The sequence below is a fragment of the Cetorhinus maximus genome, chromosome 1 (assembly GCF_964194155.1).
Source record: "Cetorhinus maximus chromosome 1, sCetMax3.hap1.1, whole genome shotgun sequence".
Taxonomy (NCBI): domain Eukaryota; kingdom Metazoa; phylum Chordata; class Chondrichthyes; order Lamniformes; family Cetorhinidae; genus Cetorhinus; species Cetorhinus maximus.
In genome coordinates, this window is record NC_135879.1 from 146,698,995 (window position 1) to 146,713,685 (window position 14,691).

The 14,691-nt window shown below is 41.8% G+C and overlaps 1 protein-coding gene across 7 annotated transcripts in view; it reads left to right on the forward strand.

The window, feature by feature from the left end:
• Window positions 1-14,691, forward strand: part of exoc1 (exocyst complex component 1) — a 105,003-nt gene that overhangs the window by 22,004 nt on the left and 68,308 nt on the right. For 4 of the 7 annotated variants that reach the window (XM_078548018.1, XM_078548035.1, XM_078548045.1 and 1 more), the window contains exons 3-5: window positions 8,230-8,360; window positions 11,797-11,956; window positions 12,744-12,764. In XM_078548018.1, coding sequence (XP_078404144.1) covers window positions 8,230-8,360; window positions 11,797-11,956; window positions 12,744-12,764 — 312 coding nt within the window. The remainder of the gene's footprint in view (window positions 1-8,229; window positions 8,361-11,796; window positions 11,957-12,743; window positions 12,765-14,691) is intronic. The other 3 variants (XM_078548027.1, XM_078548054.1, XM_078548072.1) reach the window with 1 other exon arrangement.

Here is a 14,691-nt window from a genome sequence, read left to right on the forward strand (position 1 = left end):
AAACCATTGTTTTTAATACAGTTAATCCATACACCTTTAATTTTGACTTCAAATTGACTGAATGTGGCAAACATCAGATTTCCATAATTTTTGTCTTTTTAACATGAGAAGCTAGTTGACCTTTTGTAAGTTAAGCTGATTGATGAAGGACAGGTTTTGTTAACCTTTTGTATGTTAAGCTGACTGATGAAGGACGGCCTTTTAAAACTATTTTACTGTTAATACTTAGCTAACTGCATCCTATCACTGATCAAGAGACAACTACTCTCAGCATAAGTTGGTACTGTAGGTTATAGTTCTATTGTGATAGTTCCCAATGAAATATTCAAAAAATGTAAATTAATTTAAATGTTGCAGATGGCACTCCTTGCACTATCACTTCCAGAAGCTATGATTCCTGGTTAAACAAAAGTGTATTTTAGTAATGAAATTTCAATGATTGTTTTATTGACGTATATAATTGAAAACTGCCTGATTCCACCTCTGCAATGTTTCCCAACTCTGTTTCAATTTCACCCCACTACTGCTGAAATTTACAACCATGTATTCATCATCTTCCTGTTCAATGTCCACACTTTTGTCACTGCTCTTCCAAAACTCATTCATCTGCAGCTCCACCACTTCTCCAATCCATTCTTCATTCTTCTATTCTAGACTGCACCCTTCACTCCTTTGACTCTTTGCTGTGTATTACCTTCTGTTCCACTATTACCCTGCTGCAAATCTCGTATGTTTTCAAATCTTTTTGTCAATGCTTTTCTTCCCTCCCTGCCCCTTCATAAAGCAATTTGGGAGTTTCCCTGAATTAAAGGCAGTGTAAACGTTATGTAAAAGATGATTGGGCTGACTGTAAGTACTTTGGTCTATTAAAATATTAAGCAGTACAATACAAATTAGGATTTATTTTGCTTTCAGCTTTTGTTACGTCTTCAGTAGTTTAGCCAGATAACTTATGTATGGAATTCAATTTGATTTCTGCGTTGTGATCCTGCTGCAGTTTTGATTAACATCTATATTTCTAAAAATGTGTATATATTTCACCTTCACATATGATAGAGTACAGAATACCATAAAAATGACTATTCGTGTGTCCTGGGACTACTAAAGTGTCCCTTTTACTGTTTGCTTCCTGGCATGAAATGCACCCCCATCCCAGCAACAACAACTTACATTCATATAGCACCTCTTGCATCGTAAAACATCCCAAGAGGCTTCACAGGAGTGTTATCAAGCAAAATTTGACATCAAGTCTTTTAAGGGGACAATAGGACAGGTGACCGAGAGCTTGGCCAAAAGCTGGGTTTTAAGGAGCATCTTACATCTTAGCATAGAAAGGCAGAGATGTTGAAGGAGGGAATTTCAGAGTCTAGGGCCTCAGCAGCTAAAGGCATGGCTGTCAATGGTGGAACAGTTAAATTCAATTTTGTGCAAGAGGCCAGAATTTGAGGAACACAGATATCTTAGGGGGCTGTAGGGCTGTAAGAGGTTAGAGCAATGCTTCCAAAACTTTTTCCTACTGGGACCCTATTTCAAAGCTTCAAAATTGCCTTGACCCCCTGAGTGAGAGCTGAGAGCATGGAGGGGTGGGTGGGGAGACCTGTGTTTGAGGGGAACAGAGATTTTAATCTTAACATATTTTAAAAACTTACCTTTTCATTTGTTTCTTTTTGAATCAGGAATAAGGCCTCAAGCGTTGGCCATTTAGGCCACGCCCACCATTTTTTAAGAAAGCAAGGTTTTAAAGGGACCTTTGCAGTTGTTAAGATTCAGTCAGAGCTCCACGGCAGATATTGCTACTGCAGAGCTTGTGACCCCAGAATCTCATCTCATGACCCCCAGTTTGGAAAGCCCTGGGTCAGAGAGATAGGGAGGGGAGAGGACATGGAGGGATTTGAAAATAAGGATGAATATCGATGCATTGATTAACAGAGAGCCAATGTAGTTCAGTGAGCTCGGGTGACTAGGTGCAAGTTAAGATGTGGGCAGCAGAGCTTTGAATGCACTTAAGCTTATGGAAGGTGGAAGGTGGGAGGCTGGCCAAGAATGAGTTGGAATAGTCAAGCCTTGAGATAATAAAGGTACGATTGAGGGGCTCACCTGTAGATGCTCTAAGGCAGGGGCGGAGTTGGGCAATCTTAAGGTGGCAAAAATAAGCGTTCTTCGTGATGGGGTGGATATGTGGTTGGAAGATCATCTCTCAGTCAAGTATGACACCAAGGTTTGAACAGTTTTATTCAACCTTAGACACTTATCAGGGAGGGGGATGGAGTTAGTGATTATCTCTGAGCCCCCTCCTGCCCTACGGTCCTCCGGGTACTCTGCAATCTTCTAATTCTGGCCCACTAACAAAAGGTACCTGCTGCTTTCAATAAGAACATAAAAAAGAGGAGCCAGGAGTAGGCCATTTGGACCCTCAATCCTGCCCCGCCATTCAGTAAGATCATGGCTGATCTGCCCCAGGCCTCAAGCCCTCTTTCGTGCCAGCACCTCATAGCCCTCAACTCCCCGATATTTCAAAAATCTATCTACCGCCTCTTTAAATACTTTCAGTTATCTAGCCTCCACAACCCTCTAGGGTATAGAATTCCAGACATTCACAGCCTTCTGAGAGAAGAAATTTCTTCGCATCTCAGTTCTAACTGGGTATCCCCTTATTTTGTAACTATGTCCCCTAGTTTGAGATTCCCCCACTAATGGAAACATCATCTCAACATCTACCCTGTCAAGCTCCTTCAGAATCTTGTACGTTTCAATAAGATCACCCCTCATTCTTCTAAACTCTAATGAATAAAGGCCTAACCTGTTTAGCCGTTCTTGATAAGTCAACTCCTTCGTCCCAGGAATCAGCCTAGTGAATCTCTTTTGAACTGCCTCCAATGCCAGTATATCCTTTCTTAAATATGGGGACCAAAACTGTACACAGTACTTAAGGTGCGGCCTCACCAACACCCTGTACAGTTGTAACAAGACTTCCCTATTTTTAAACTCCAGCCCCCGAGCAAACAGGCCCAAAATCCCATTTGCCGCCTTAATTACTTGCTGCACCTGCATGCTAACCTTTTGTGTTTCATGTACAAGAACACCCAATCCCTCTGTGCTGCACTTCTTTGGAGTCTCTCTCCATTTAAATAATAGCCTGCCTTACCAAAGTGCATTACCTCACACTTTCCTACATTAAGCTCCATCTGCCAGGTTTTTGCCCACTCACTCAACTTATCTATACCCTCTCGCAGACTTCCTATGTCGTCATCACAACATTCCTTTTCACCCATTTTTGTATCATCAGCAAATTTGGATACATTACACTCTGCCACCTCCTCCAAGTCGTTGATATGGATAGTAAATAATTGAGGCCCTAGGACTGATCCTTGTGTCACTCAACTAGTTACGCCCTTCCAACCTGAAAAAGACCACTTAATCACAACTCTTGTCTTCTGTGTGTTAACCAATCCTCATTACACTAATACATCACCCCCAATACCATGAGCTCCTATCTTGTGCAATAACCCTTTGTGACACCTTATCGAATGCCTTCTGGAAATCCAAATACACTACATCTACCAGTTCCCCTTTATCAACTCTGCTTGTTGTATCCTCAAAGAACTCTAGCAAATTTGCTAAACATGATTTCCCTTTCACAAAACCATGTTGACTCTGTTTGATTGCTTTAAGCTTTTCTAAATGTCCTGCTATTTCTTCCTTAATAATGGACTCTTAGCATTTTCTCAACAACAGATGTTAGGCTGACTGGTTTGTAGTTTCCTGCTTTTTGTCTCCCTCCCTCCTTGAACAGGGGCATCACATTAGCGGTTTTCTAATCCGCTGGGACCCTCCCAGAATCTAGTGAGTTCTGGAATATTTCAACCAATGCCTCCGCTATCTCTGCAGCCACTTCCATTAAAACCCTTGAAGGCAGGCCATCAGGTCCTGGCGACTTGTCTGCCTTTAGTCCCATTAGTTTATCAAATACTTTGTCCCTCGCGATAGAGACTGTTACAAGATCTTTTCTCCAATTAGCTCCTTGCTTAACTGATATCTTTGGGATGTTTATATTGTCCTCCACCATAAAGACTGATGCAAAATATTGATTTAAATTATCTGCTATTTCCCTGTTTCCCGTTATCAATTCCCCAGTCACACCCTCCAAGGGTCCCACGCTCACTTTAGCCACTCTCTTCCTTTTTATATACCCGTAGAACTTCTTGCTGTTTGTTTTTATGTTTCTTGCCAATTTACTTTCATAATCAATTTTCTTCACTCTTTGTTAGCTTTTTAATCATCCGCTACTGGTTCCTAAAAAAAATCCCAATCCTCTGGCCTATCACTAGTTTTCACCGCTTTGTATCCCTTTATTTTTGATTGGATACTCTCCTTAACCACCTTTGTTAACCACGGGTAGTTCACCCTTCCCATCGAGTCGTTCTTTTTGACTGGGATACATTTTAGTTGAGCGTTATGAATTATCTGCTTAAATGTCTGCCACTGCTCATATACTGACCTTCTCCTTAGTCTATTTTCCCAGCCCACTTTAGACAACTCTTTCTTCACACCTCTGTAATTGCACTTATTTAAGTTGAGGACACTGGTTTGAGACCAAAGTTGCTCGCCCTCAAAGTGAATTTGAAATTCGACCATGTTATGATCGCTGCCCTCTAGACGATCCTTAACTACGAGATCTGTTATTAATCCCTCCTCATTACACATTATTAGATCTAAAATAGTCTGTTGCCAGGTAGGCTCTGCAACATATTGCTCTGAGAAACAATCCCTGATGCACTCTACAAATTCATCTTCCATGTTACCCCTGTCAGTCTGGTTGTCCAGTCAATGTGCAGATTGAAATAACCCATGAAAGCTGTAGCGTCCTTCTTACATACCTCCATTATTTCACAACTTATACTTTGCCCTCCACTGAGGCAATTCTTTGGGGGCCTATAGATGACTTCCACCCATGACCTCTTCCCCTTGCTATTCCTTACTTGCTCCCAAACTGATTCCACATCACAATCTATTGCACCTATATTACGACTCACCACCCCACTGGTACCTTCCTTTATTAACAAAGCCACCCCACCTCCTTTTCCTTTTTGCCTATTTTCCCGGAACGTTGAATACCCTTAAATGTTGAGTTCCCAGTCTTGGTCACCCTGCAACCACGTCTCTGTAATAGCTATCAAAGTCCTATTCATTTATTTCTACTTGTGCCGTCAACTCATCTATCTTCTTAAAATGCTGCATGCATTCAGATAAAGGGCCTTAAGCTTTGACTTTTTACTATTATTACTCATTCTGGTTCTAATTTCTGCACTCTTCTGCTTGATTATCATTCGCTTCTTCACTACCCTGCACCTCTGCTCTCTCGTTTCTTTTTGATTATTTAAACTTTCCTTCAATTGAATCCTGCCCCCACCACCCCCCTCCACCCCACTAATTAGTTTAAAGCCCTACCTACAACCCTAGTTATACGATTCGCAAGGACACTTGTCCCAGCATGGTTCAAATGAAGCCCGTCCCAATGGAACAGCTCTCTCCTTCCCCAACACTGGTGCCAGTGCCCCATGAATTGGAACCCATTTCTCCCACACCAATCTTTGAGCCACGCAGAGGTATAATGAAAAATGGATGGCACAAGAAGAATAAAGAAACTGGGATGGCTTAATGTTCAGCAGGGCGTTGTTCACTTTTCATGTGCAACCTTCCCAGAGAATGAAATAAACATTAGTTGTTTGACAGTATAGAACTTGAGTATTGCTAAAAAAAGGGACATATCTCAGCTTTTTGTCTTGCACTCATCAGGACTCCTCCGCAAGAATACTACTGTATGTGAAGAGAATGCTGATTGGTTGACAAGTGGACTCTGACTGGTAGAGACTTTGCCATGGTAAATGCACCAGTGCTGGTGACTGACAGTCAACTGCCAAGAATTGTTTGAAATTTAAACGAGGCAGCTTGACCCTGATTGGTCAAGGCATTGCCCTGAGGAATGAGGCCATGAGCAAATGGCCGTCACTTATTTTGTTTAGCTGAAACAGGCACAATGTGTGTACATGTTCTTTCTGTCTGCAAAGAACAGATCCCTGAGCATTTATATATGTAGCCATACATGTACATGTATATATGTATAAATATATGTAGATGCTACATATATTAATGCACAGGGCCCTGTTTTTTGCAGACAGAAAGAACATGTACACGCATTGTGTCTAAACAAAATAAGTGACAGCCATTCGCTGACTCGTTCCTCAGGGCAATCCCTTGACCAATCAGGGTCAAGCTGCCTGGTTTAAATTTCAAATAATGCTTTGGCAGTTAATTGTCAGCCACTGTCACTGGTGTATTCTCCATGGCAAAGCTTCTACCAATCAGTGTCCACTTGCCAACCAATTAGCACTCTCTTCACATACAGTATAAATTGTTAACAAAAATAAAAATACCTGGAAAACCTCAGCAGGTCTGGCAGCATCTGCAGCATCTGCGGAGAGGAACACAGTTAACATTTCAAGTCCGTATGACTCTTCAACAGAACTAAGTAAAAATAGAAAAGAGGTGAAATATAAGCTGGTTTGAAGGGGGGGGGGTGGGTGGGACAGGTAGAGCTGGATAGAGGACCAGTGATAGGTGGAGATAGCTAAAAGATGTCATAGACAAAAGGGCAAAGAGGTGTTGAAGGTGGTGATATTATCTAAGGAATGTACTAATTAAGGGTAGAAAGCAGGACAAGCATGGTACAGATAGCCCTAGTGGGGGTGGGGTGAAGGGAAGGGATCGAAATAGGCTAAAAGGTAGAGATAAAACAATGGATGGAAATACATTTAAAAATAATGGATATAGGTGGGAAAAGAAAAATCTATATAAATTATTGGTGAAAAAAAGGGGGGATCGGAAAGGGGGTGGGGATGGAGAAGAGAGTTCATGATCTAAAATTGATGAACTGAATATTCAGTCCGGAAGGCTGTAAAGTGCCTAGTCAGAAGATGAGGTGCTGTTCCTCCAGTTTGCGTTGAGCTTCACTGGAACAATGCAGCAGGCCAAGGACGGACATGTGGGCATGAGAGCAGGGTGGAGTGTTGAAATGGCAAGCGACAGGGAGGTCTGGGTCATGCTTGCGGACAAACCGAAGGTGTTCTGCAAAGCGGTCACCCAGCCTGCGTTTGGTGTCTCCAGTGTACCGCATTGGGAGCAACGAATGCAGTAGACTAAATTGAGGGAAGTGCAAGTGAAATGCTGCTTCACTTGAAATGAGTATTTGGGCCCTTGGACGGTGAGGAGAGGGGAAGTAAAGGGGCAGGTGTTGCACCTTCTGCGGTTGCATGGGAAGGTGTCGTGGGAGGGGGTTGAGGTGTAGGGGGTGATGGAGGAGTGGACCAGGGTGTCCCGGAGGGAACGATCCCTGCAGAATGACGCCAGGGGGAGTGAAGGGAAGATGCGTTTGGTGGTGGCATCATCCTGGAGTTGGCGGAGGATGATCCTTTGAATGCGGAGGCTGGTGGGGTGATAAGTGAGGACAAGGGGGACCCTATCATGGTTCTGGGAGGGAGAGGAAGGTGTGAGGGCAGATGCGCGGGAGATGGGTCGGACACTGTTGAGGGCCCTGTCAACCACCGTGGGTATCTCTACCTTTTAGCCTATTTCGATCCCTTCCCTTCACCCCACCCCGACTAGGGCTATCTGTACCTTGCTCGTCCTGCTTTCTACCCTTAATTAGCACATTCCTTAGATAATATCGCCACCTTCAACACCTCTTTGTCCTTTTGTCTATGACATCTTTTGGCTATCTCCACCTATCACTGGCCCTCTATCCAGCTCTAACTGTCCCACCCCCCCTCCCTTAAACCAGCTTATATTTCACCTCTTTTCTAATTTTACTTAGTTCTGTTCAAGAGTCATGCGGACTCGAAACGTTAACTGTGTTCCTCTCCGCAGATGCTGCCAGACCTGCTGAGTTTTTCCAGGTATTTTTATTTTTGTTTTGGATTTCCAGCATCCACAGTTTTTTTGCTTTTATCTTACAGTATAAATTGTTGTTTTTCCCTTATATTGGTAGTCTTATGAAGTGTCCTGATGAGTAAAAGACAAAAAGCTTTGACATGTCTCTTTTTTTCAGCAATAAACATTAGCTCTGTAGTAGCATTTTAGATTGTTACTTAGTCCCCTTTAGTAACATGAAATAGTATTTTAGTGTTTACAGCACATCTGATTTATCAACTTCTCAATGTTCAATATTTACAGTAACAACAGAGCGACCAGTCCAAGTAAATGTTGTAAAGGTGAAGAAATCAGATAAGGGGGATTTCTACAAAAGGCAGACTGCATGGGCACTGCGAGATTTGGCTGTCGTTGATGCCAAAGATGCCAACAAGGTATGATGTGAAGCAATTAAAGGCCTCAGAGTCCTCTGATAACCCTTATAAAGGTGTTAACTGTGAACAATTAAGAGTTTTTTTAATTCATTCACAGGATGTGGCTTCGCTGGCTGGGCCAGCATTTATTGCCCATCCTTAGCTGCTCTTGAGAAGGTGATGGTGAGCTGCCTTCTTGAACCGCTGCAGTCTCTGTGGTGTAAGGACACCCACAGTGCTGTTAGGGAGGGAGTTCAAGGATTTTGACCCAGCAACAGTGAAGGAACGGCGATATATTTCCAAGTCAGGATGGAGAGTGACTTAGAGGGGAACTCCTAGTGGTGATGTTCCCATCTATCTATCTATCTATCTATCTATCTATCTATCCTTCTAGATGGCAGTGGTCGTGGGTTTGGAAGGTGCTGCCTAAGGAGCCTTGGTGAATTCCCGCAGTGCATCTTGAAGATGGTATACACTGCTGCTACTGTGCGTCGGTGGTGGAGGGAGTGAACATTTGTGGATGTGGTGCCAATCAAGGGGCTGCTTTGTCCTGGATGGTGTCAAGCCTCTTGAGTGTAGTGGGAGCTGCACTCATCCAGGCAAGTGGGGAGTATTCCACCACACTCCTGACTTGTGCCTTGTAGATGGTGGACAGGCTTTGGGGAGTCAGAGGTGATTTGCTCGCCACATGATTCCTAGCCTCTGACCTGCTCTTGTAGCCACAGTATTTATATGGCTAATCCAGTTCAGTTTCTGGTCAATAGTAATCCCCAGGATGTTGATAGTATGGGGTTCAGTGATGGTAATGCCATTGAACATCACGGGGTGATGGTTAGATTCTTTCTTGTTGGAGATGGTCATTGCCTGGCACTTGTGTGGTGCAAATATTACTTGCCAGTTGTCAGCCCAAGCCTGGATATTGTTCAGCTCCTGCTGCATTTGGACATGGACTGCTTCAGTATCTGAGGAGTTGTGAATGGTGCTGAACATTGTGCAATCATCAGCGAACATCCCCACTTCTGACCTCATGATGGAAGGAAGGTCATGAAGACGGTTGGGCATAGGACACTACCCTGAGGAACTCCTGCAGTGATGTTCTGGAGCTGAGATGACTGACCTCCAACAACCGCAACCATCTTTCTTTGTGCTAGGTATGACTCTAACCAGTGGAGAGTTTCCCCCCTGATTCCCATTGACTCCAGCTTTGCTAGGATATCCAAATTTGCCACTTTTTTGTTTAACCGGTCAGTCATTTTAGATGCTTTAAAATGCACATAACTTATCACTCTGAGCTAGTTTTTCCCTTCCCCATCTCCTGTTCTGCCATATTACCCAAATGTTGGAAAGTCATTTTGGGTTTCATAACACTTCTTTAATTCATGACAGTTTAAATTAGAAGTTGAATTGAATACTCTGAGGCTAGGTAAATTAGCAGGTGTGCAATGAACTCGAGAGTAATTTGCTTTCATTCCCCTGCGCAGTTGCATCTGTTAGAATATGGTTTAATAGGGAAAGAGAAATTGGCAAATCTCCAAATTGCATCCTGGAAGTGCACACTCTGTCAATTAATTGTGAAGCATTGGCTTTGTTAAGCACGGAAGTCCATAGCCCAATGCAATATGCTACCAGCAGAAGCGGTGACAAAGAGAATACAAAATAGAGGTCTAATGGGGAAAAATTGATTTGAAACAGAAAGAAAGTGTGCAGCTATATTTTCAAGTGAAGCATTTCTCCACCCCTCTAATCCCCCTGCGCCAAAAACAGGTAAGTTTAATTAATATTTAAAAACCCTTCCCTTGTAGGAGATATTAATCTTTATTTACTCTGTTCCACAGAGCTCCACCAATCTACACATTCAGCAAGATGTACCAGTACCCAAAAATGGGAGGGTGAGTAAGCTAAACAGCTCCATAGGAAATCTTAAAAGCTTTCTGATTTTGGATGCTAGTTGGGAAATGCCTTTGCTGGGAAAACAGAAATCCTGGGCAAATACAGCAATGCTCAATTGGTACTGAAATTTCCCACTTCAAACCTCGCAAATAGCATCCAGAACTGGAAAGGATACTGATCTATAGGATTTCCTGTGGAATGTTTTGCTGACAGTTTGGAGCTGATGTTAGGTGAGCAGCTGCAGAGAAGGAGAGTCTAGAACTGCCTTTGGCTTTTTTTGTTCAGTATTTGTGTTGACATCAGTTTGTGTAACCAAAAGATTTTATTCCTTTAATTTAGCACAATAATGATTATCACTGGGCTGGCTTTCTCCTTCCTGCAGTGCAGCCACTACCACAGCTCATGAAGATGATCGGACAGAAAGTTGCTCATTTAGTTCTTGTGAATACAGTCTTGCCATGTGCCTCTCATTGCCAGTGAGAATCTTCATTTTAGTTAGACAGTAAAATATAACTGGTGAACTTTGCTCTTAAAAATTGGTACAATTTAATGTGTTTTAAGAAGGTCACATTATGGGACACACTTGGCAATGAAGAATATCACTTCTAACATTTCATGATATTGACAGCTCTATAGCTATCACTAGCAACTTACATTTATATAGAAACTTTAATGTAGAAAAACATCCCACGGTGCTTCACAGGTGTAATCAAAAAATCAGCACCGAAACAAGAAAGGAAAAGATTAGGGTAACCAAAAATACCCTCAAAAGACAGGTACTTTAGTCGGGTCTTAAAGGAGGAGATGGAGTTGGCGAGGCAGAAAAATTTAGTGAGAGAATTCCAGGGTGTAGGACCAAGGCATGTGAAGGAAACAATCCCTACTGGTGGGACAAAAGTGTACAACAAGCTGGCATCAGGAATAGTGAGTGAGTTAGGAGAGGGATGTTGAGGAAATGGTTAAAAGCTCAGAGGAGGGGACAGAGAAGAGCAGGGGAAAGACCATGATTGGATTTAAATATGAGAGTGAGAAATTTAAATTTGTCTACCAGTCCTCCAACACCTCAGGGTCTGTGAAGACAAGAGCAGGATTTGATGCAGGATAGGATACGAGTATAAGAATTTTGGATGAGCTGAAATTTACAGTGGTTGAAGGATGGACAAGAAAGCAATGGAAAAGTCTGGAGAAGCTAAAGGCATAGGTAGAGTTACAGCATCGTGTAGGACACAGGAAATGGTATGGTAGTGGAAGTAGTTTCTTTTGGCAATGCAAAGAATATTGGGTTGGAAGTTCAGCTTGGGGTCTAACAGGACGGCAAGGTTGTTAACAGCTTGGTTCACCTTTCCAATATTGACAGAAAAGAGCCTATCAGTCTTGAACCAAAATTCAAATGCAGCTTCAGAGCTCAATTCTTTGAATGTGCAGGGATTATTAATATGAGTACACAGTTAAGCTGTGCAGAGGAGCCTGAAATGTATCTATAATATCTCAACTACTTCTTCACCTCAAATGTTTTTCTAAAATTCAGTGCTGTAACTAAATGGGTTTGTATTATTCATGTTTACAGGAGAATCCAGAGTTCGATTTGCACTTTGAAAAAGTTTACAAGTGGGTTGCCAGCAGCACAGCAGAGAAAAATACTTTTATTTCCTGTATTTGGAAACTTAATCAGCGGTATCTTAGAAAGAAGATTGAGTTTGTCAATGTTAGCTCACAGTTATTGGAAGGTAAGACCTGGTATGATGATGATGACCTTTTTTAATAAAATTGCTGGTCTTTCTTAGTGTAAAGAAAGTTTAAAAATAAATTTCCTACCTGTGTTACATTATTGTGACGATTTGTCGATCATTATGGACAACAAAGTTTCCTTCCAGTCTCTTTCTTACACAGCTTATTCTGTTCATTGCCTCTCTTTCCATGCCCTGTTACCTTTGCAGTTCATAGTATTTAAATGCAAATATGTGGCAGATGAGAAAGTTATTACTAAATATTCATGTGATGGATAATGATGTTCGTAATTTAATATTGGTCTTTTTCTGCAGGCCTGAATATTAGATCCATTACAATTTTGGAATTTCGGCTTTGTTTATGATGGTGATTGCTTTAGATCAAGTCCAGTTGAAAGTAACACTATTGTAGGCTATTTCACTGTATGTTTTATCTCTTGTCCTTTCTAGAATGCAGTGTGGCCAATGACTGTAGGATGCCCTGCTGTACATAAAATTTGGATTGGTATAGTGCTTTGTGAATGAGTATTTTAATGGCTAGTCATCAGCACGTTCACTTCTGCAAATACTTATTTTTATCTCTAAATTTTAAATTATTGAAAACGAAAACTTCACTTGCAATGCCATTACTTGAAAACCTATTGCGATGGTGGATGTAGCAAGCCCAGCTGCGTTAGAGAGCTTACTGTAATATGGTACCTTTTGTAATCTGTATTGCTGTCTGTTGCTGTAATATTTCTTTGCTTACCTTCCTTTAATCCTCTTTCTCTATTCTTTCTCTGCAAAGAACTTCCTAAAGTTACAGAAGGTTGGTAACATTTTTCTTACTTTTGTCTTTTTGATGTAATTCTGTAATTTATGTGCCGCCTTATCTAGTACAGTACAGGGGTTCAAATAAAGAAAAGAAAGAACTTGCCTTTATATAGTACATTTCACGCCTTCAAAACATCCTAAAGCACTTTGCTTACAGTGGCTTGTTTGGCTAAACCTCTGCTTTTCTCAGTAAAAAGAGACTTTCTGATATAATGTGTTTGACTATCAATAGGAATTATTGTAATGTACTAATGACCTCTGCATTGTCTGATAATATGGTTAACTGTGTTACGGATGGACCATCACCTTTCAGAGAGCTTATTAAAATACCTAGACCCCTTTCTTCCAAGGGTGCCTTTTTTCTCTCTGCCAAGTTTTTAAAAATACTCGATCTTTGGGAATTAATCCTTAGAATCCTGAATCTGACTTTATATCCAAAAACATAATTTAAAATAAAAATCACAAAAGATAAAAAGGATCGTTGACCTGTTGCTTCCTTTCTCCTCAAGCTCGAGTCTATAACGAAGCTCTCTTGTACCCCTTCTTTTACTTGAGGTATTATCTCCACCTGAAACATTAACCTATCTTTTCAGATACTGATAAACTTGTGTATTTCCAGCATTTTCTCTTTTAATTTCTAATATTTGCCTGCTTCCCGAGTTTTTGTTGTTCTGATTCTGAAAACAGATGACAGCAGTGTTAGCGAGTGGGTGCCTGCTGCAGATCATTTTGTATAGCATCATAAGAGTGCATCTATTCTGTTTTAAAAGTGTGACTGAAGGCTACAACTTTTCTTTTGAAGACTTTCTGTTTCATATCTTAAAATTATAGTTTTTGATTAGTTGCCAGTCAAAAGCTGACTGCGGTTTTCACTAGACTGCTCCGTGTTCATTCATTGGATGGCAGGCCAAGTATGTCTGCTGACACCTGTGACATGGAGATTTTCATGGCTTGGAGAGAACAATAACCCTTAAAGTCAGAAGGTTGAATATTTCAAAGTGTCAGGGGAGGTGACTGAAACCATAGTTCAAGAGATGCATTTTGAAATAGAAGGTTTGGAGAGCATGTTACAGGCAGTAATGCTATTCCAGCTACAGGCTGTGCCACTGAAGATGGGGATGGACGTGATGAGACATGCAAAGGTGAGTCAGAAATACACGGAGAAACACAATTCAAGAATTGCCAAAGCAAGTGTAGCTTTCAGCAGCCTTCAGACATCAGTCTGGGAGTGAAGAGGAGTAAGCCTGCCTACCAAACTGAAAGTCTGTAGAGTAATAGCCCTACCCACTCTGCTCTACGTATGGGAGACTTGGACTGTGCACCAGCGTCATGCCATGAAGCTCAGTCACTTTAACTTGAGATGCCTTTGCATGCTCCTGAAGATAGATGGCAGGACAAAATACCAATTTCTGAGCTGTTCACCTGAGTTGGCATGCTAAGCATCCACACCACATTGAGGCAGTCACAACTGAGTTGGGCTGGTCATGTAGCTAGAATGTCTGGCACTTGACAAAGCAAATCTTCTGTGGAGGGCTTAAGTCTGGGATGCGCTGTCATTGCAGTCAAAAGAAGTGCTACAAGAACGGCCTGAAGGCATCATTTAGGAGTTATGATATCAACTTCGAGTCCTGGGAGAAGCTTGCCTAGGATCACTGCACCTGCCGCAACCAAATATAAAATGGTGCAGCCTCCTTCTAAAGCAAGCGCATATCAAAGGCAGAGAGAAAACACAAGGAGAGGAAATCCTGAGCGAGCAACTCATCCAAAACTCGGTCGTCTCTGGTATTGTGTCCTATTTGCAGCAGAGCCAACTGGGTGCAGATCAACCTTAGCAGTCACTTATGTACACAGAGGAACCCTACCAAATGCCCCATGAACATGGCCATTTCCACCTCAAAGCACGAAGAGGAGAAATGATTTTG